The sequence below is a fragment of the Vidua macroura genome, chromosome 1 (genome assembly GCF_024509145.1).
Source record: "Vidua macroura isolate BioBank_ID:100142 chromosome 1, ASM2450914v1, whole genome shotgun sequence".
Taxonomy (NCBI): Eukaryota; Metazoa; Chordata; class Aves; order Passeriformes; family Viduidae; genus Vidua; species Vidua macroura.
Genome location: NC_071571.1, coordinates 35005476 through 35024662, shown reverse-complemented (window position 1 = coordinate 35024662; position 19187 = coordinate 35005476). Strand labels below are relative to the sequence as shown.

Here is a 19187-nt window from a genome sequence, read left to right as displayed (position 1 = left end):
CCAGTGGAATCAGTCATCATTTTTCATCTAATGATGAAGTTGCCTTTGAACCCCACAGCCAAGAGCTGATCCATTCCACTTCTTCCAGAGTTAGCAGGAATCTTGCCTGTGGCCAGCAATCCCAGGTAGGGTGTGTGCCTACACCGAAGATCTGAATTGATTTTCAGCAGAAAGAAAAAAACTCAAATTGAAAGTGCCAAGCTCTCACACACACTACTGAAGGGAGTAGTGTGCATTCCCCAACTCCATGCTGTCTCCCAGCAATATACTCATTCTATAAACCTGATGAGAAAAAAAATCATCTATGCCTTTTACAAGGCAAACTCCAAAGACTAAATCAATTTATTTTATTAATCAGAAGTTATGCTCAAAGAGTATGCATTGCAGGTTGAGTTCAGAGAGTCCCACGGGAGGCAGTTTCCAAGCAGCAAAGAACAGCCTTCACGTGCAGTTCAGCTCTGCTCTGTCCTTTCTCTATCCTGCCAGCAGCATTCCCCAGCTGGAGATCAGTCACGCTGTGACACTGCAGCCAGGATCTGCCTTTGATGCTGCCCATACCAGAATGGTTTGTGCTCAGCCAGAACTGCAGGCAGTGACCGAGGCGCTATAGGGAAGGCACACGGTGACACTTCTATCATTCTAACAGCTTACTACAGTAAGTGGTATGGAAACAACAGTTACACACCCATCCCCAGCCCCCACCAAGCAAAGCTAACATCAGATAGAGACTTTTGGCAAAGGATGAAATCTAGGATTTTTTTAAGATCATGTTACATGCTTTGACTATAAGCTTAGCTGAGGCCAACTTACATGCCTGCATGATTTAAGTCACCCTGCTCTGAACTTTGAGGATTAATAATTTGAAATTTGCACATGCATTATATATTTGCCCAAGAGAAAAAGTGCTGTCTCACTTTATATGATGATAATTCTGCTTGCAAAGTTCCCTGCTCTCTTAAGGTTTTAACCAGCTTAGTGGGGGAAGCATAGACAAGAGCAACCAAAAGACACACACCGCAAACACAACATCCCAACAGATTTTCACAGGCTAGAACTTTGTGAATGTTTTCTGATCCAAAGCTGCCACGCTTCACTTAAACAAAGGTAACACACTGAAAAATCACTATCTGCATTAGGGGACAGAAAACCACTAAAAATCTCAGTTTTGTAAACTCAAGAGATTTCCAAGTTAGCACTGGAAACCCTACATATAGAAACCGCAATGTGACTGCAGGATCAATACCAGAGGAAAAACCCTACCTCCACACAGAAACCAGGTAATATTGATTTGATTTATTCTAATCTATATAAAGCAAACAAGTACATTTATTACAAACAAGATAACTTGTTTAAGCAGTAAGGCAAACTGATCTGTTTTTCAATTGGTGGCAATCATGGTATGCTTTCTTTGCCCTTTACCCACAGAAAACCAAAATTGTTTCCTATTTCTGAAATGTTCTTGCTGTCAATAACTGTGTAAACTGCAACACAGATCTAGCTCTGGGCCCAAGGGCTGGGAGGAAATGGGTTGATGTGGACTTGACCTCTCATGATGGCAATGACATAAGACATTACAAAATCAAAATTCCCAGAAAAGATTCAATTACCAACAAACTCGCATCAGCTCCTCTCTCACAGCAAGAAGGAAAAGCAGTTCTTTTCTACAGTTTGGTGCTTGTTCTTTTTTAAATGTTCTATCTCTTCTCTGACTGTGAGGGGTCCTCATCCTGAGGTACATCAGCACTGTTTTATTAGCACAGGCACACACAGACACAGAAGGATAACACACAATTTCCCTACTTTTTGCATGCATCGTTTACACTGTACTGCACCTGATTCATCCACCTTGAGCAACAGGAAAAGCATACTGGGGGCAGAATACTGTTCTGGATGGCCTGTTGAACCTTCTTACTTCTCCTAATCTCTGAAAGGAGGTTTTCCTGTCTCTCACTCTCCAGCTCTTTGTTATTGCTACAATGAACACCACATTCCAGAACTTTTTTTTTTTTTTTTTGCATTTCTGCATAAATGTGTAACTTAATGGCTTCAGGGCAGGAAGTCTTCATTTTACCGCAAAAGAAAGCACTAGTATGTACAGACAACTTGCAGAACAGCAAATTTAATGTTCTCAAACACACCATGGGCCCTCTACAACCTAAGAAAAGGCACAGAGTGTCCTTGACCACCACACATATTAGAAGTCAAGTTTCAGCCAAGAAATCAGAAGGATGCTTCAATCTTCCATCACCGATTTTCTCTGTGCTGACAGCAAAACCTCTCCTAGTTTTCAGCCAGTACAAATCTTACATATGCAAGGAAAAGTTTTCCTTCAGTCTGCATTCACTTGACTGAGGTTTGAAAAGCATCATCCTTCTTCATGAAGGGTCATTTGATTGGAACTGCTTTTCAATGTGGCTAGCAAAAGAAAATTTTCATGAAAACAGAATACTTCTTAGTCTTCATCTTACCATCAAAACAGAAGACCAGGCACACTCAGGCACTAAAATGTCAAATGCCAGTCAGCTATCTACAACATGCATTGCTTCCCACAGACACGCATTGCCAGGTCTCATGGCACGAAACCAAGCACAAGGGTTCCAGACACACCCCAGCATCTCAGCAATGCAAAGAAAAACATGTACAACTTTCGATCAGCTGAACCATAGGTCGTGTTAGTATGAGGAAAGGACTAATATCACTACCGCAGTTCTGCAATTCACATGAAAAAGACAAGCATGGCTGCTCCTACTGCCACTTCATAATTCAAGAGCATTCACAAATAATAAACAATAAAAAGAAAAAAAATCTATGTCTGTTCACTGAGACCTGACAAATTTTGATTCCCATCTCAGAACACCTATTGCCTAAAGGGGAAATGTCACAGCAATCTTCTAGCACAGCAATAAATCCAGCCTCGTGCACCACTGCTGCCCCCCCCCCCCCCACAACCCTACCACATGAATTCAACACTCGCTTGTGCTTCTGCTTTTTCTTTGTTTAATGTTGATTTCCTACACTTTCCCAGCTAACCAGAGTGGTGCAGCTGTTCCAGCCTCTCGGGAAAAAGCAAAGAGACAGCCCTTGTACATACTACTGAGCAACACTCACACCTGGCAATGTCAAGGTGGTCGTGGTTACTTCCCTCTGACCTTCAAGTTTCCAAACTTGTCCCACAAACCACAGAGAGGTTTGCACCTGGCAAGACCCCATCCACAGCCCCAAATCGCGCGCCTCTGCCTCACCTGACTCGAAGGCGTCCGGCAGCGGACATCCCATGGGAACACAGGGGGCTTCTGACCCCACCCCCTTTAACCTCTGCTCAGCAAACTCCGGCCACACACGGCTGCTTCCAACCTGCCGTGAAAATCAAGCCTTCCGTGGCACGGGAACACACGAAAATTTAAAATTTAGGCCTAGAGCTAGCCGGATAACCCCCCTCCACCTTTTTTCTTCTCTTTTTGTTTTTTTTGCATGCCTTCTCATCCGAATCCCCCAAGTGAGACTGTATGGCAACACGTTTTTCTCCCAGCTCTGGGAATGCCCCGAATCCCCGACTCGCCTCAATAAAAGTTCCACGGGGGTATGTGGAGACCGGGGAAATTCGCTGTTCGAGTTGTGACCCAGAGCATCCAAACTAGCCCAAACCCCAACCCACGACCCCAGACGGGCACTGGCACCGGGATAAACGCCGGGCAGTGACAATAAGGCAGCGCCGGGGCTGCTCGCCTGCATGGCGGGGTCAAGGGGCAGCGCTGACCCGCATCCAGCAAGCACGGTGAACATATACATATATGTGCTTGTATAAATACATATATGAGAAGATGACGGCGCCCGTCCCGCACAGGCTGAGCACCGGCAGGAACTCACCGCTCAGGTAGTTGGTCCACTTGTACAGCACCCCCTCCATGCCGGCCGGCCCCCGGCCCCATGCAGCGCGGCCGCCCCCCGGCGGGGTCACGCCGCCCGCCGCCGCCCGCGCTCCGCCGCGCCGCCGCCACACAGCGCCATCGCGGGGGGGCGCGCGCCCCGCCCGGCCCGCGCCGCGCCCGCCCCCCGCCGCCGCCGCCGCCACGCTCCCAGCGCAGGGAGCGCCGCAACCGCACAGCCACGGCACGGCCCCGCGGCGCTACGTCAGCGCAACCCGCGCTGTGAATCGCGGCCCGCGTGACAGACGGGAGTGAGGGGCAGGCGCGGAATGCCCAGAGCAGGTGGCCTCTCGCGGCCAATCGGAACGCGCCCTCGCTGCGGCCGCCGCCCAATCAACGACCGGCGGCGGCCGGCTCTATTGTGCGCGCGCTCCGCGGGGCTGCCCCGCTCGCCGGCGCTGCCGGAGCGCCCGGCCCGCCCAACCCCCTCGGCTGCTCGGGCCTGCCGATTGGACGGGCTGAGCGACGGACAGGAGCGCGCCCCAATGGGCGACAGCTCCTCCTGAGCTCGCCCTGCGCGGAGCCAATCAGCGAGCGCGATGCCGGTGCCGGCCCGTCGGGAGCCGGGGCTGGCAGCGGTGCGCGCCGCTGCCACGTCGGACGGGCCGGCCGGGCTCGGGGCGCGGGATGGCGGCACGGTGAGGGGAGCGAGGCGGCGGCGATGGCGGCGGCGGTGCTGCTGCTGTGCTCCGCCATGCTGTGCGCGGCGCTGGGCTGCGCGGGCGCGGCGCTGATCCCCCCCGCGGCCGACGTGAAAGTGGAGGTGCTGCACAAGCCTTTCCTCTGCCATAGGAGGACCAAGTGGGGGGACATGATGCTGGTTCACTACGAGGGCTACTTGGAGAGGGACGGCTCCATGTTTCACTCGACGTAAGTGAGCGGCGCGTCTTCTCCGAGCGAGCTGCTGGCTGAGCTTGAGTGGGGAAATATAGGTGTATAAATATGTATATATATATATATATATATCTCAATAATAGAATCATAGAATGCCTTGAATTGAAAGTGACCTTAAAGATTCCTTGACCCTTCCACTAGATCAGGTTGCTCAGAGCAGCCCCACCCGACGCGCCTGTGAACGCTGCCCAGGTTGCTCAGAGCCCCATCCAGCCGAGCCTTGAGCACCTCCAGGAATGGGTTATCAGCAACTTCCCTGGGCAGCACTCTTCCAGTGGCTTACCACCGTCACAGTAAAGAACTTCTTTCTAATATCTAATCTGAGCCTACTCTCAGTTTAAAGCCATCACCCCTTGTTCTGTCACTACATGCCCTTTTAAGTTGTCTCTCTCCATCTTTCTTGTAGGCTCCCTTGAGGTACTGGAAAGGTGCAATTAGGTCACCCTGGAGCTTTCTCTTTACCAAGCTGACCAATCCCAGTTCTTTCAGCCTTTCCTCATAGAAGAGGTGCTGCTCCATCCCTTCAACAATCTTGCTGTGCCTTCTCTGGACTCGCTCCTTTATGTGTATATATATATATATATATATTCATTTTAATATAAATAATCTCTTCTGGTCGTGCTTTCCTGAATCCAGACCTCTCACAGGGGTCCACAATCCATCTGCAAATAGCTCTGTGAGGAGCATTTTGTCAGGGGCAAGTGATTTTTTGGTTGGTTGGATTTTTACTCCTCCCCCCCAAATGCCCAAAACTTGTGTTTACTTGTTTGCAAGGAAACAAAAGCAATGCATGAATGCCTTATTTGATTTGGGATAAAAGAGCTTAAATAACACTGCATAAACTTGTCATTGGGGCCCTTCCCACTGCCACTGTTCTCAGAAAGTTTGGTGCGAAACAGTGTCTCACAATGCTGTACAAGATGAACACCAACAGTAAGGCTAATCTCCTTTCCCAAGGTTATAAAATAAACCTTACTTAGCATTTGTTTTCTGGTCAGTCTGTAGGAAGTAGAGCCGTGTAGTGTTTCTTAAAAGGTGGGGGTGTTATGCATGGAGCACCTCTTCTGTGTGGGATGGCTGAGAGAACTGGCATTGTTCAGTCTGGAAAATAAGAGGTTTTGAGGTGACCCAATTGTGGCTTTCCACTACCTGAAGAAAGATGGAGAGAGACTTTTTGCAAGGGCATGTAGTGACAGAACAAGGGGGAACGGCTTCAAACTTAGAGAGAGCGGGTTTAGATTGGTTTATTAGAAAGAAATTTTTTTACTCTGAGGATGGTGAGACACTGAAGAGGTTGCCCAGGGAAGTTGTTGACAGCCCATTCCTGGAGGTGTTTAAGGCCAGCTTAGATGGGGCTCTTGAGAGCCTGGTCTAATTGAAGGTGTCCCGGCTCATGGCACAGGGAGATTGAAATTGGATGATCTTTAAGGTCCCTTCCAATCCAAACTATTCTGTGATTCTATGATTTAGGTGCAGGATTTGGTATTTGATCTCAGCGGTTTAATAGGTCTTGTGCTACGCATAAATTTCTGTTTGGTTTATACAGCAAACTATTAGTTAAAAAAAAAAAAAAAAAAGTTACATGTGTCCCTCCTCTAGCGGCAGCACAATCACAGCTTTTCATTATTCTTTACCTGCCCTCGACCAGACAAGTCAACATACCAGAGCCACAGAAATGCAAATAGGAGGAAGAGCCAGAAATTCGAGGGAGTCTGCTAAGAGCCTGCAACGACTTGCTAATGCTGGATGTCCTGTAAAACATCAACGAAGTGTTAATAGTGCGAGACAGCAAAATACTTAAGTCTCTGCAGGCTGCCTGGAGGCTATTTTTGTATATTAAAAAAAAAAAAAAAGAAAAAAAAGACAGTTTTGCATGTTTATGCTCTTCCAGATGATTCAACTAAAATCTCACTAATTTTCTCTTGTAGTTAACCTGCCTCTTTAAAAGGACTGCTAGTGACACACTAAAGTTTTTGCTGCTGACTAACTTTTGTAAGTGTTCTGTTTTCTTCTTAAACATCTCTCCTGCATGACTAGTAAATAGAGCTTTCAAATTCCTTGTATGATAGTGGAGTGAAAGTAGTCCAGGTTGTACCCTCTGGTTAAATCAGAAAAGGGTCGTGTCTCCCAAATCTAAAGTTGAATGTTTTGCATGCATTTGTTTCTAGTTTTTTTCTAGAAAAATTATGTTATGTAGTTGTTTTGTTGATTTTTTTTCCCTCAATGGCTTCTTTTGAAAGAGATGAGGCTGATTCTTCTAAGCATGTTAAAATGACCATGGTGGTCTGTGATTTGCAATTTACGATGGCCTTTACTGTAGATTTTTAAGGAAAATGCCCTTCTAGTCTGATCAGTTTCCATGTGGAAGTAGGTGGTCAGGGAAGTGAAGATTTGGGTTGGTTAGTGTTGTCATAAACACACAAGGTGATAAATGTTGTTTTACTTCTTTCCACTTCCCAAGGAAGCTTGTCATGCAAAGCATAAGTTTTAAAGACTTTGAAAGTGTAGGTCTTTCATTTAAGAGGTGTCAAGGTGTTGAGTGGTGCTGTGTTTTTAACTGTTTCTCTACATTATGAGCATAGTCCATCGGCCCGTTGTGGGACTTGATGTTTAAATACGAAGTGTTTTATTACCTTCTTTTTCAGTCACAAGCATAACAATGGTCAACCTATGTGGTTTACACTTGGCATAAGGGAAGCTCTCAAAGGCTGGGACAGAGGGTTGAAGGACATGTGTGTGGGAGAGAAACGGAAGCTGACTATTCCACCAGCCCTTGCTTATGGAAAAGAAGGGAAAGGTAAAACATGTGAAGTACTCCCCTTGCTCTAATTGTTTCTAATCTCTATTTTACTATTGTTCTTGGCCTAAGAGGTTAGCAAGCTTTCAGGCTTTCCAGGTTGATTCAGTTAAAGAAGAAAAATTGAGGGAGTCAAGTGCTCTTTCTCATAAATTTGTTTCCTGCAGTAATATCCATTAAGTGGCTATGTTGTGAATGCAGGAAAAAACCCCAGAAACTGATGGTAGCTGCTGTGCTGCATGTTCTAAGTGTCTTTTCTCTTAGTGCTGTGCTCAACAGTGCCCTCCTTTCTCTTTTTTTTTAGTTTGTTTTTTTCTCCCTTCTTTTACAGTTAAGTGGAGGTGGTTGCTTAGGTAACAGTTGGCTTTTTGGCTGCTGGATCTGTTTTTGTGGTATTACTTAATGAATGTGCATGTGCAAGACTCATTCTTGCTTTCAGGTTTCTTTTAGAACCCGAAGAAACCTGTACTGCTGCCCAACCAGTTCTTTGCTGATAGAGTAAGAAGTCACTGCTTATTTCTCCATATAGGGACATTAATTCTTTTCCTCTTACAGCTATTTTCAGTTAGGGCAGTGGTCCCTGTTATCCACAGTAAGATGTACATGGGCAGTCACATTGTCACCTACTGAAAATGCACTGACTGCTGTACAGACAGGTATAAACATCTCAACCTGTCTACTACTGAGGGTGTTTGGGGCTTTTCCTTTCAAATAGTTCCAGATTCCTTTTAATTGGAGGGCCAGATTTGGAATAAGCAGTTATGCAAGTGACAGCTTGAATGGTTCTATTTCTGCTTTATGGGATTTGTTTTAGTTTTTTTTTTTTTTTTTTTTGAGCAATGAATAATTTATGAATATTTATGTCATGACAAGAGTTGCAACAAATGACCTACGGTAGTGCAAAGTTCCAAAGCAGAAAGGATAAATGTCTAGGAACATACAGTCCGTCCTGCTGATGTTCTCTCCCATCACTATGAGACTGTTTTGGGAATGAGGACTGTTTGCATGTCTGTGTCTTCTGGCAAGTAGGGCTGCACACAGGCTTGGGACTCCATATTACCTCATGCCAGTTAGTATTCATACCTACAGCAGACTTCATATCCTCCTTTATTAAATATACTTGTGTAACACATATTTTTCTAGAAGTTCTGGTTTAGGGTTCAAGATACAGTATTAGAAGTAATCATGTTTCTAGTTAGAGAACAGGAACCTTGTGGTCCTCATTTAATTGTCTTTACGCAGGGCTTAGCTGTAAAATTTTCCACAAAAAGATGCTGCAGTGCTCATGCAGTCATCACAGGCCTAATTGTTTGATTAATATGTAAAGCACTATAGTTATTCTTCAAAGACTTGCAAGCCTTGCCTCTGTGTTTAGTGCAAGAAGGTTAAACAGCTAAACACTGCTAACTGCTGTAAGAAATTACTTGCTTTAGGAAGATTTTGAGATATTTGAGCATAATTATGTTGCTGTTTTCAAGTGATGCCCTTGAAGACAGAATTATTTCATTTTCATTTCATTTTCTTCTTCAAATGCACATAATTTCACTAACCTCCCACCTTGGTTACTGTCTGACTCATCATTTGAGTCAGATGCCTTTTTCTGTAAGACTCAAAAAAATTACCTGTGTTCCAAACCCTAAACAGGACACTGTACCCTGTATTTCCAGAAGATTCTGCACATTTATTCATCCCAGAAATCTACAAGCCTGTTTGTTGCTGCAGCTCAGGGTGTATAGCTTCAAAGTGGTAGATGTGGATTATTTTTCCCTGTCTTCTCAAGATGCAGAAATACTTTTTTGGGTGCTGCCATCCAATATAGAGATATATTTGGTCCTCTTCAATCTCTCTCTATATAAAGGAGCAAAGTGATGTGCTAAAAGGTCTTTGACAGTAGCTTCAGCCATCAGCATGAGGGCATATCACATCTCTGTCAAAGCCAGTGCCTGATAAACTGAAATCCTTGAGGTGTGGTGGCATGGGGGAGTGCTCTGTGGCACTACTAGGAAGTTACTGATCTGTTCACCTACATCAAAAATAATGTTGTGGTAACCCATGCCTTGTGATCAGGCTTGGGTACTTAGTTTCTGCTGTGTGCTTAGAAACAGCTCAGTGCTTTGTGCCCTGAGTCCAGAAATTGCTGTGGGAAACCAGTGTCATCCCTGGCCTTCTTTCTCTGCAAAAGAGTTTTTCCAGTGGCAAAACAGCAGATACAAGGTATCAGCTGGCAGTGGAGAAGAATTTGGGGACTGATGGGACATCCGGAGGACTAAATTCTCTCTTCCTGCTGCCCTGTACATTAGTGTTGGCTGTAACCTGTCTGACTGTACAGTCTCCTTTACTGTTTTCCAGTTTATCTGGCTCTGGCCATGAAAGAAGAAAGATTCAAGAACATTGTTTGATAAATTTGTGATGGTAATTGCTGAATAAGAGCTTGCATCAACACCTACTAGTCTCCAACAAAACTAGTTGCATGTAAAGTTGCATTTATGCTGTAAGGGCTGCTCAAGAGTCCAGGCTACAGGCTGAGAAGGTTGTGGTCATCACTTTTAAAGATACTTATCCTTACTAGTTCAAACTGCAGGATGCTTTGAAATGACTAGGCTTGCTGGAACATTGCTCTGACACATGTGGCTTTTGTAAGGCATTGAATATATAGTTGGTTTTAACTTTTCTCCATTTTGGGCAGGAAAAATTCCACCTGAGAGCACACTGATTTTCAACATTGACCTTCTAGAAATTAGAAATGGACCAAGGTCTCATGAGTCATTCCAAGAGATGGATCTTAATGATGACTGGAAACTATCCAAGCAAGAGGTGAGTGGGTTATCTTTCTCTTGTGAGCAAATCTAACAGGGTGGGAGAGTGGAAAAGAATGCACATCTATGCTGCACTGCTCTGAGCCATGCATCCTAGTGAAAATTCTGGAATGGAGGTTCAAAAGGAGCCTTGGTAAGCTGAGGATAGACATGTGACTAATGTGCTGCACGCTTATGAAAGACTTGGATAAAGAAAAGCATCTTAGAAATAAAACCAGACTTCAGGGTTTTGGGATTTAATTGCTGATTTATTAATAAACTGGGATTTCTTCTTCTGTAGGGCAATCCTACTTCATAGCATTCACTCTGTGAAGGACATGTATTCAGCATTATTCACCATCTGTTTGCCTCTCATTTTCAAACTTCTGCTTTTTCAGCAAAAGTGATCCATGGGAAGCTAGTTTGAACATGGAGTTCTTTTTGGTACCAGTTTACCAGACTCAGAAGGCTAATTAATCATTTGTACTATGCATCAGACAGTGTCATTGTGTATAATGTCTGCATATTAGGAATGTAAACAATAACCCTAACAAATCCCAGAGACTGGAGTGACTGAAACAGACCTGAAACATAGCCCATGGTTCTTATACAAGTGGTATCTGTTTAATAGATGAGTATGTTGGTATTGTTATTTTTGTAGAAGGCTCTGTGATTCAGAACACTTGGGATCTCCACAGTTAAACCTTAAAACCGTATTAAAAGCAATCTGATGTTGTTGAAAACACTGCTTACCATTACTGTCTAGCTTAATGTAAGTAAGTGTTCCAGTGGTCTGTTTAAAACTCGCCTTGGGTCTTCATCCTTAAAAAGTTTGAGATATTTAGAATTTTTTTAATGCATTTCCCATTGGAGCAACAAACACTGAGATTGTGGACAGATTTCTGTATATATCTGGGGTGGCTGTTTATATGTATTGGGTTGTCAGGGTGCTAGAATGTGGAAAAGCTATCTGACCAATTGGTAGCTAATAACTTCTGCCCAGCTATTTTTACTTTACTGTATAGACATCAGAAGACAGGCTGTCCTGACTCATTTTGAGAGTCAGATACCAATAAAGGTATGGCAACAGCTTTGCTAGTTTTACTGTCACTTCTGTCACTAAAGACCCTTCATTGAAAGAGACTGCAGAATCAGTTAGACAAGTATTATTCTGGCAGTGGCATAGGAGGGGAGGTATCTGTTATCTAATACCACCATCCTGAGCATAGCATCCCTCTGTTATGCTGCAGAAATCAACTCTTTCATAAGTCTGAAAATGTTCACTCTCACCTTTTGTCTAACAGGTGAAAATTTACTTGAAGAAAGAATTTGAAAAGCATGGAGCAGTGGTAAATGACACCCAGCATGATGCTTTGGTTGAAGACATATTTGATAAAGAGGATGAAGACAGTGACGGGTTTATATCTGCAAGGGAATTCACATACAAGCATGATGAGCTGTAGAAAGAAAAGAGTGGCATAATTTTTTTTGACACAAATAGCAGTGACTTAGACTGTCTGGTTCTCGTGTCATCTTAATTCTGTGTTTCAGAATTGACAATTGCTGTTGGCAAAGAAACACTTTGTTTATATAAAAGAGAATTTCTGTTCATTATGTACAAATATTTTAAACTGTTTTAAAGTGTGAAAATGTACATCCTCTTATACAGCAAAGACTTGCACATCAGTGTTTTTAAAATTTTGTATTAAATTATTTTTCAGAAATGAAGCAAACTTTCCATTTTATCATTCATTATGAAAATCAAAATGCAGTTCAGTGACTTTCTGTGATTTGTTTGTGTGCCAATATCACTTTCAGCAGCTACCTTATGTATTACTTGTAGTCTGTGGCTTAATTACTTGACCTTTCTTCTTGAGTGTCACTGCTTAAAAAGCAATTTGCTGACCTTGAGTTTTTTTCCTGCAGATTTTTAAAAGATGTAGTAGGAGGCTGAGAAACTGATACAAAGCTGAATGAGAAGAATGATTATCATGTGCTGATTTGGCCCTTCTAAAGGGAGAGTGTTACCACCCATGCCAATAATTGTCTTCATTTTTCGTTAAATTTTGTGAACAAAGCAGGAGTTAAATGTCAGACTTTCACTTCTACTGCCAGCAATGTTCTAGGAAACATCTGTAATTTGGAAAGCAGCAAGTTGTGCTGCAGTGCAGAGGTGGTGTCCTTTAAATGTACACACACATTTGTTTTGAAACTCAGACTTGGCATTCATCAGAAAAGCTCATACCTTTCTCTGACACTTTGAGGGGGATCTTAAGCCGAATCTTACAAGTCTGAAGTTTTTCCTCTTTGCAGAAGAGAGGGAGTGTACTTACAGGAGGATCAGTATGGTCTGAAGAACAGTTTCCATGCGCTTGTCAGCTTTGCGGCTGTGTGAGTTGCAGAACTTGTTTCCTTGCCCCTTTGCAGCATTTTTTCACAAGTAGCACACAAGTGATATGAATTTTAAATAAAAAAGTGAATTCTTAGGAAAAAAGAGGTGTGAGGTAAGTGTTGTGGTGCTGTGTCTGAACAGAGGTGGAGATCATTAGGATTTCAAACACAAAATTGGAGGTCAAAAAACTTTTTGGAGAAGAAGAAATATTTTGCAGTTGTCCATGCTTTCTTAAATGAGAGGGCAAGGTATTTCAGGGACAGAATTTATCCTGACATCACTAACCTATGGGTCTATAAACATAGCATTGTACTTGAAAATTGTTGCCCAAAGCTATGTAAGGATGCAAAGCAAATGCAGTTGTATGAAAGTGAGATTGCTGCATTGCACTAACCCTTAACTACCGCGAGCTGCTTTCAAGGCTCTCCGTGCTGTAGGTGTGTTAGATGTTTCCCTGCCATCTAGTGTTGCAACTGAGGATTAGAGGACTGCTTCACTGAACTGAGCTCAGCTGCAGAGGAGCATGTAGAGAGGCCTGTCAATGGTGACCACTGGGGCAAAAGAAAAGTTGTAAGGGAGGGTATGCAGTGCTGGGCTGTTCTCTTTTGGTTTTCTTCCTGCATCTGACATTTTGTGGGTGATGTTCTAAGTGACAGGGAACTGCAACCACGTATTTTGTTTTCAGTAACCTTCAGTCTTTTTCCTCAGTGATTGCCATCTGCTTTTCTTCGACCCAATAAAACTTTTGCTTCTATGGCTGTGAGTTTCAGTAAAATAGTGTAGGAAAATGTTTCCCTTCTGTTTTAGGCTCATTTCCTGCCCTTACTCTTTTATTGTGAAGAAATTGTGAATAGTCATTACTTATTATTAGCTGTTCTTACTGGTCATGGTTTTACATATTGATTTTTTTTTTTTTTTTTACTCATCACTTACAAAAAATCAAGCTTGCCTGACTTCAGTTTGCCCAAGGCTGGTTGCATGTTCTGTGCTGGCTGTCTTGATTTCCCCTACAGTCACCAGAGCACTGGGCAGCTGGGAGCAGCTCATTGCACGTGTGTTTATCTTGTATTGAGATAGCTGCCTTACCAAATAGAGTCTTTCTCTGTTGACTTTGTGGGGAACCTAGACAATTACAGCCTAGGCCAAGAGAGGATAACAGGATATGAAGTTGATCTTTAAGCCAGTCTTGCCTAGATGCGGGAACTGGCAGGTACCCAACCAACCGAAGGGGAAATATTCTGTTTGTGTATGTGCTGCTGGGAAGAGCAGAACTGAGACTTTCATTGGGTCTGAGAGGGTTTTACATCATTGTTTGCAGTGTTTAGCATGTTCTCAAAACATCTAGCTCGGGAATGAAGGCATAAAAGCATGGAATAGAATTTGCCCATGTTACTGACCTAATACATTAAAAGTTAAGATTAAATAATGGGGTGCCAATACGTGACTGCAGTAAGGGCCAATTGTTTCTTTTGTATTAAATAGGAGTTTATAGTCGGTGACTGCTATGAAATGTACATAGGCATAATCTTCTGCTTGGATTTTTAAAGCATTTCATTAAAATATCTTTCAGTGAGCACATATTTGTTAATGCCAGCAGAGTGTGAAAGCTGCAAGACCAAGATGCCTTATTTGGTGTTGTGTATAGGTTTATGCCAAATGAGAGTATGTTTTTTCTTAGTAATTTTCTTGAGAGCTGTGATAAATTCTGAAATTGAACTGAAAATGGGTTTTTTTAAGTGCAGAATCAGCAGCAGATTTGAGAAGTCACTTCAACTTGATTATCATTTGCTACTGTTAAAAGTCCTCGTGTGAAGATGAAAGGCTTTCTTAGGTAGAAATAGCACTGCCTGTTTTAACCTCGGTTGCATTTGCTTGTTAATCCACAGGGCAACCTGCTGCAGTGCCAGCAGGAGCCAGTCAACAACCTGCAGGACACCAGAGGCAGGCAGCTGCCTGTCCCCCAAAGTGGGGAGGAATACTGGAACTTCAGTGGCACTCAGGAACATTTTGGCTGGCTTGTGCATGAAGTGTGAGGTGTATTTCCCCTGAAGAAACAAACCCTCACTCTGCATATCTCTAAAACATGGCACCTGAAAAAGTGGAGAGGGTTCAAAACAGAGCACTTTTCTTCTGCATCCTATAGCCTTCTTCAAACATTTCTTGTCGGTTTACGGTTATTTGGGAAAATATATGGTGATGTTTTTTAGAACTGCAGCCTGTCATTCACAGCCAGTACCTAATAATTACAGTGAGAGTGCTGCCTTCTGTAGGTACAGAAGCAGCCCTCAGAGCACATTTTATTTGGAAATTCTTGATATGCAATGCGATGACACAAGAAAGCTTTTGGCAAAGCTTCAGGAATGGTACTTTAGTCTGAAATGTTTTTTTAAAGTTTTCTTTTTTGAGATAAACTGACAAGGCAAACAGAATGAATCACTTTATTTAGTCTTAAATCTTTTCAGTAACTTAGGTCATAGAATTATAGAATCATTTATTTTGGAAAAAACCCTAAGATCATCCAATCCAACTGTTAACCCAGCACTGCCAAGTCCACTCAATCATGTCTGAGTGCCACATCTACATGTCTTTTGAATACCTGCAGATGTTTCAGTGATTCCTCCACCACATTCCTGGGTGACCTCTCCCAGTGCTTGACAACCCTTTACATGAAGAAATTTTTCCTAGTATCCAAACTAAACCTCCCCTGGTACAACTTGAGGATGTTTTGTTTTGTCCTGTGCCTTGTTCCTTGGGAGAAAAGCTCTACCCTCACCTTGCTCATAACCTCTTGTCAGGCAGCTGTAGAAAGTGAAAAGGTTTTCCCCCCTCAGCCTCCTTTTCTCTGGGCTAAACACCCCCAACTCCCTCAGCCACTCCTCATCAGACTTGTGGTCCAGATCCTTGAGCAGCTTCATTCCCTTTTCTGGATGCACTCCAGCACTTCAGTGTCTGCTAGTGAGAGGCCCAAAACTGAACACAGGGTTTGAGCTGCAGCCTCACCAGGGCCGAGTGCAGGGGGACAATCACTGCCCTGGTCCTCCTGGCCACACTGCTGCTGATCCAAGCGAGGCTACCATTGGCCTATTTGGCCACCTGGGCACACACTGGCTCATGTTCAGCTGCTGTTGACCAGCACTCCCAGGTCCTTTCCCCAGTGCTTTCCAGCAACTCTGCCCCAGCCTGTAGCATTGCCTGCTGTTAGATACAAGGTGTTCTATCCCTTGATCCAGAAATTCTAGGTTCAGATGCAGGTGAGTACCAGCAGGATTGAGAAAGCTCACTGCTTTGGGGCATCTGGGAAAAGACACAAAGCCACAGAAAATGTCAGAGAGTGGAATTATGTAGAGTGATGTGAGAAATGCAAAAAGAGTTTCTTCCCTAGATCCTTTGGCATCTGGTTACTTGGAAGAAAGAGCACTGGCAGCCACTGATGTAGAGACTACAAGTAATGAGACTAGTTCCTGTTTTGATTTTGATTAGAAACTACTGCTTTGGGCAGTTCCTATATGGAGTTAAAGGCAAAATTTAAATTCATACTTCCAAGGTTTATTAAAAAGTTTTCAGACTAGGTATGTTGAGTTTACTTCTTGAAAATACATTGGCCTTATCATAGAGTTTTTGCAAAAAAACCCAAAACACAGCCCAAAACACACTACCCCAAACCTCTTAAATTGTCTTCAATGCTGAATTGTTTTTGGTAACAGGAAATAAATCAAAACTGCTTATATTTGTATAATCCTGGATAATTTTAGCTCCTCTTGAAAGTTAATCGTAATGCTTACATTCTGTGTCCTAGTTTTCTCCTGGTTCATAGGAAAAACAACTCTGACAAAATAAAGATCTTTCTTTATCTATAGTGCTTCTGTTTTCATGCCTGTGCTTGATTATGTCAACGGTTTCACACAAGAAATATAATTGACAATCTCAGTGGGAGGCTGTATAGGGACAAGAACTTGGTTACCATCTCTTCCAGCCTGGAGGGGATTCAGATGGAGGCTCCTACTGCATCACATTTCTTCCTCTTGGGAATTTTTGTTCCAAAAAAAGGTTGGTTTAGCTAGGGGTCATACCTGGTCAGAGAACATGTGGTATTTCTGTTGAGTCAAGTACAAAAAGTAGGAGCTTGGTTTATCTGAGAAAATTGCCATGACAGAGGATAGTTTGAAACATAGCAGGTAGATAATTTTTTGCAAATTTTCTGAAAGTCATATTCCTTGTAGGCTTGAGTTTGTCCAAAGGGTTAATGTTTTTTTTTTTTTTTTTACTTTTTTTTTTCTTTTCACTTTTTTTTTTCTTTTCTTTTCTTATAACTGCTTTGCATCTCCATTATGTTAACAAGGATGAATCCACTTTTAAATATTGGGGTCTGACTGCAGAAATCCAGTGGAGCCAACTCTCAGAGCTCCCCAAATCCTAGCTATGTTTTCCTCTAAAAAATCTGAGGCTGATGCTAACTATCACTAAGAGCTGCTCTTCATTTTATACACGATGAGTCTCATTTCTAGTTTGTGTCATGACCTGCATAAGGAGATTAAATGATGCAGGATAATTGATTCCTCATCTGGGATTCAGACTGGAAGCACTAAATCAATCCTGTCCTCTTTCATGTTATTGCCATCAAAATTTCTTTAAAGCAGTTATGTTTCCTCTTCTGCCACTTTCCCTGAGTAGTGAACTAGACAATACCTATTTCTTCTGTTTGTTTGGCCTGCACTCTCTCTGGGAGTAAATAGCAGAGTTTAGCTCTGGTCTCTCTAATCTGCTGGGATATCTCTTTAGAGAATAGGTTTTCATTCCACAAATGCAATACAAAATGGTTTTGGTAAACCTGTGTCCATCTCTGGGTATGGACTAATTGTAGTTGAAAGAAAATCATGACCTGCTGGATTTTACTCTTATCAACAGTGACCACAATATTTAAGAGAGACAAGACTGGTGGTCTTAATTTTTACAGAAGATGAAAATTTACCTTTGCATCCAGTATCTCAGCCCTTATGTACCATTATGTCTGTACTGCTGTTGTCACTACTAGTAGCTGGGCTAAATAAAACCTGGGCTTCACATGTTCAGGTGGACATCGTGCTCTGCAGTGCACTCTTACCAGAATAAATCATGCTGACACCATTTTCTTCATGCGGGAAAAGACGAATCTTTACTCACATCACTTATTTTATAGAGTTTTTACAGACCTCATGTGCAACACCTATTGGCTGGTAGCTGTCTTACTACTTCATTTATTGGTCAAACGTGAGTTGTGTGTACGTGCTAAGGTTCAGGTTGTTTGCATTTTTCTTTTGTGGGTTTTCATGGAACAGATCTAATGTTTATGAAGGTGCACTTATTTTTCACCCAAGAATAGGTTGTTTTGTTAACTAACTAATCATACAGATTGTTTTTGCATGGGAACTTGCTAAGTACTAGCTGCACTTAGAAGAAATTACAGGCTAGCTATTGATTTAACAAAGCAGGCCTGATTTTATGGGACCTTTCTTTTATAATTTTTCTACCTGTCTGCAACACACTCTGATGTAATCCAACGTGCCACGGCTGCAAAACAGTCTGAAGCAAAGCTTCCAGCTGTGTGGTGCTCACCTTGCAGCTGACAAATGAGCACCAGCTGCAGTGGGAGCATGTTTGGAGCAGAAGCAGCCAATGCCTTTAGTACCACATTCTGCTCCTGCCAACCCAAGCCAAGCCCAGCTCAGCAGGGCACCTTTTGAAACAGCCACAACCTGCACCCATGCAGGGGAATATCTCTCTGTACCATCCACTTTTTCTTGGCTGATATCCACAGCAAATATGAGGAGGTTTAAAAACTCCTGGATAATTTATTATTTACATTTCTCTGTTAAAATACGTACATAATGTGCAATCAACATGAAACTTAAAATTCAGTGTGAGCTTTGTAATTTTGCCCATCTATTAACTACTATTGTAGTTATCAACTACTGTTCCAGTTGTACCTTGTGGATAAGGCCATTTATGTAAACATGGGCTCTTTTATGACAGAGATACTCAGTTGTGAACATTTTGGAAAACACATTTTTCCTATCCTTTTGGATGTACAGGAGCCAAAAATACTTTTTTTAATTTTAGTTAGAAATATTTCTGTTATCAGTGATCACTTCCCACCTTGCAGCTATCTACCCCTTCCATGAATAAAGAAAATGGCTTAATCATGGAGAGAGTTTTTGGGGTCAGAACTCCTTGAAGGCATGTTACAAAAAACCAAAGTAAAACTCTCCAAGTTTTAAGTCTCCTGGAAAATGCTGCAGTAAAAACATCTGTAGCCCAGGAAGGACATGCCACTGCTCACAGTCCCCCGTGAATGATGTGTACGGGAGGAGGGAAAAGGCTGCTGACACACGCATAACTTTTAGGAG

General features: G+C 42.8%; 2 protein-coding genes across 2 annotated transcripts in view; one reads left to right on the top strand and one right to left on the bottom strand.

Moving 5' to 3' along the window:
* The window catches only part of PLEKHA8 (pleckstrin homology domain containing A8), a 31120-nt gene extending 27196 nt beyond the window's left edge, over window positions 1-3924 (bottom strand). The window contains exon 1 of the mRNA XM_053981211.1: window positions 3868-3924. Within this exon, the coding sequence (XP_053837186.1) occupies window positions 3868-3907 (40 nt within the window). The 5' untranslated portion in view covers window positions 3908-3924. The remainder of the gene's footprint in view (window positions 1-3867) is intronic.
* Window positions 3925-4497: 573 nt separating this feature from the next.
* Window positions 4498-16660, top strand: FKBP14 (FKBP prolyl isomerase 14). The gene is made up of 4 exons (XM_053986834.1): window positions 4498-4796; window positions 7466-7617; window positions 10304-10431; window positions 11717-16660. Exons 1-4 carry the CDS (start codon window positions 4588-4590, stop codon window positions 11873-11875), a joined length of 648 nt encoding a protein of 215 aa, XP_053842809.1. The 5' UTR covers window positions 4498-4587; the 3' UTR covers window positions 11876-16660.
* The last annotated feature ends 2527 nt before the right edge of the window (window positions 16661-19187 follow it).

Excerpts from the sequence above, each read along its gene's own strand:
- FKBP14 (XM_053986834.1), top strand. The coding sequence starts at position 4,588 with ATGGCGGCGGCGGTGCTGCTGCTGTGCTCCGCCATGCTGTGCGCGGCG. Across the intron at positions 7,618-10,303 it reads TTATGGAAAAGAAGGGAAAG|GAAAAATTCCACCTGAGAGC; the intron begins GTAAAACATGTG and ends CATTTTGGGCAG. Across the intron at positions 10,432-11,716 it reads GGAAACTATCCAAGCAAGAG|GTGAAAATTTACTTGAAGAA; the intron begins GTGAGTGGGTTA and ends TTTGTCTAACAG.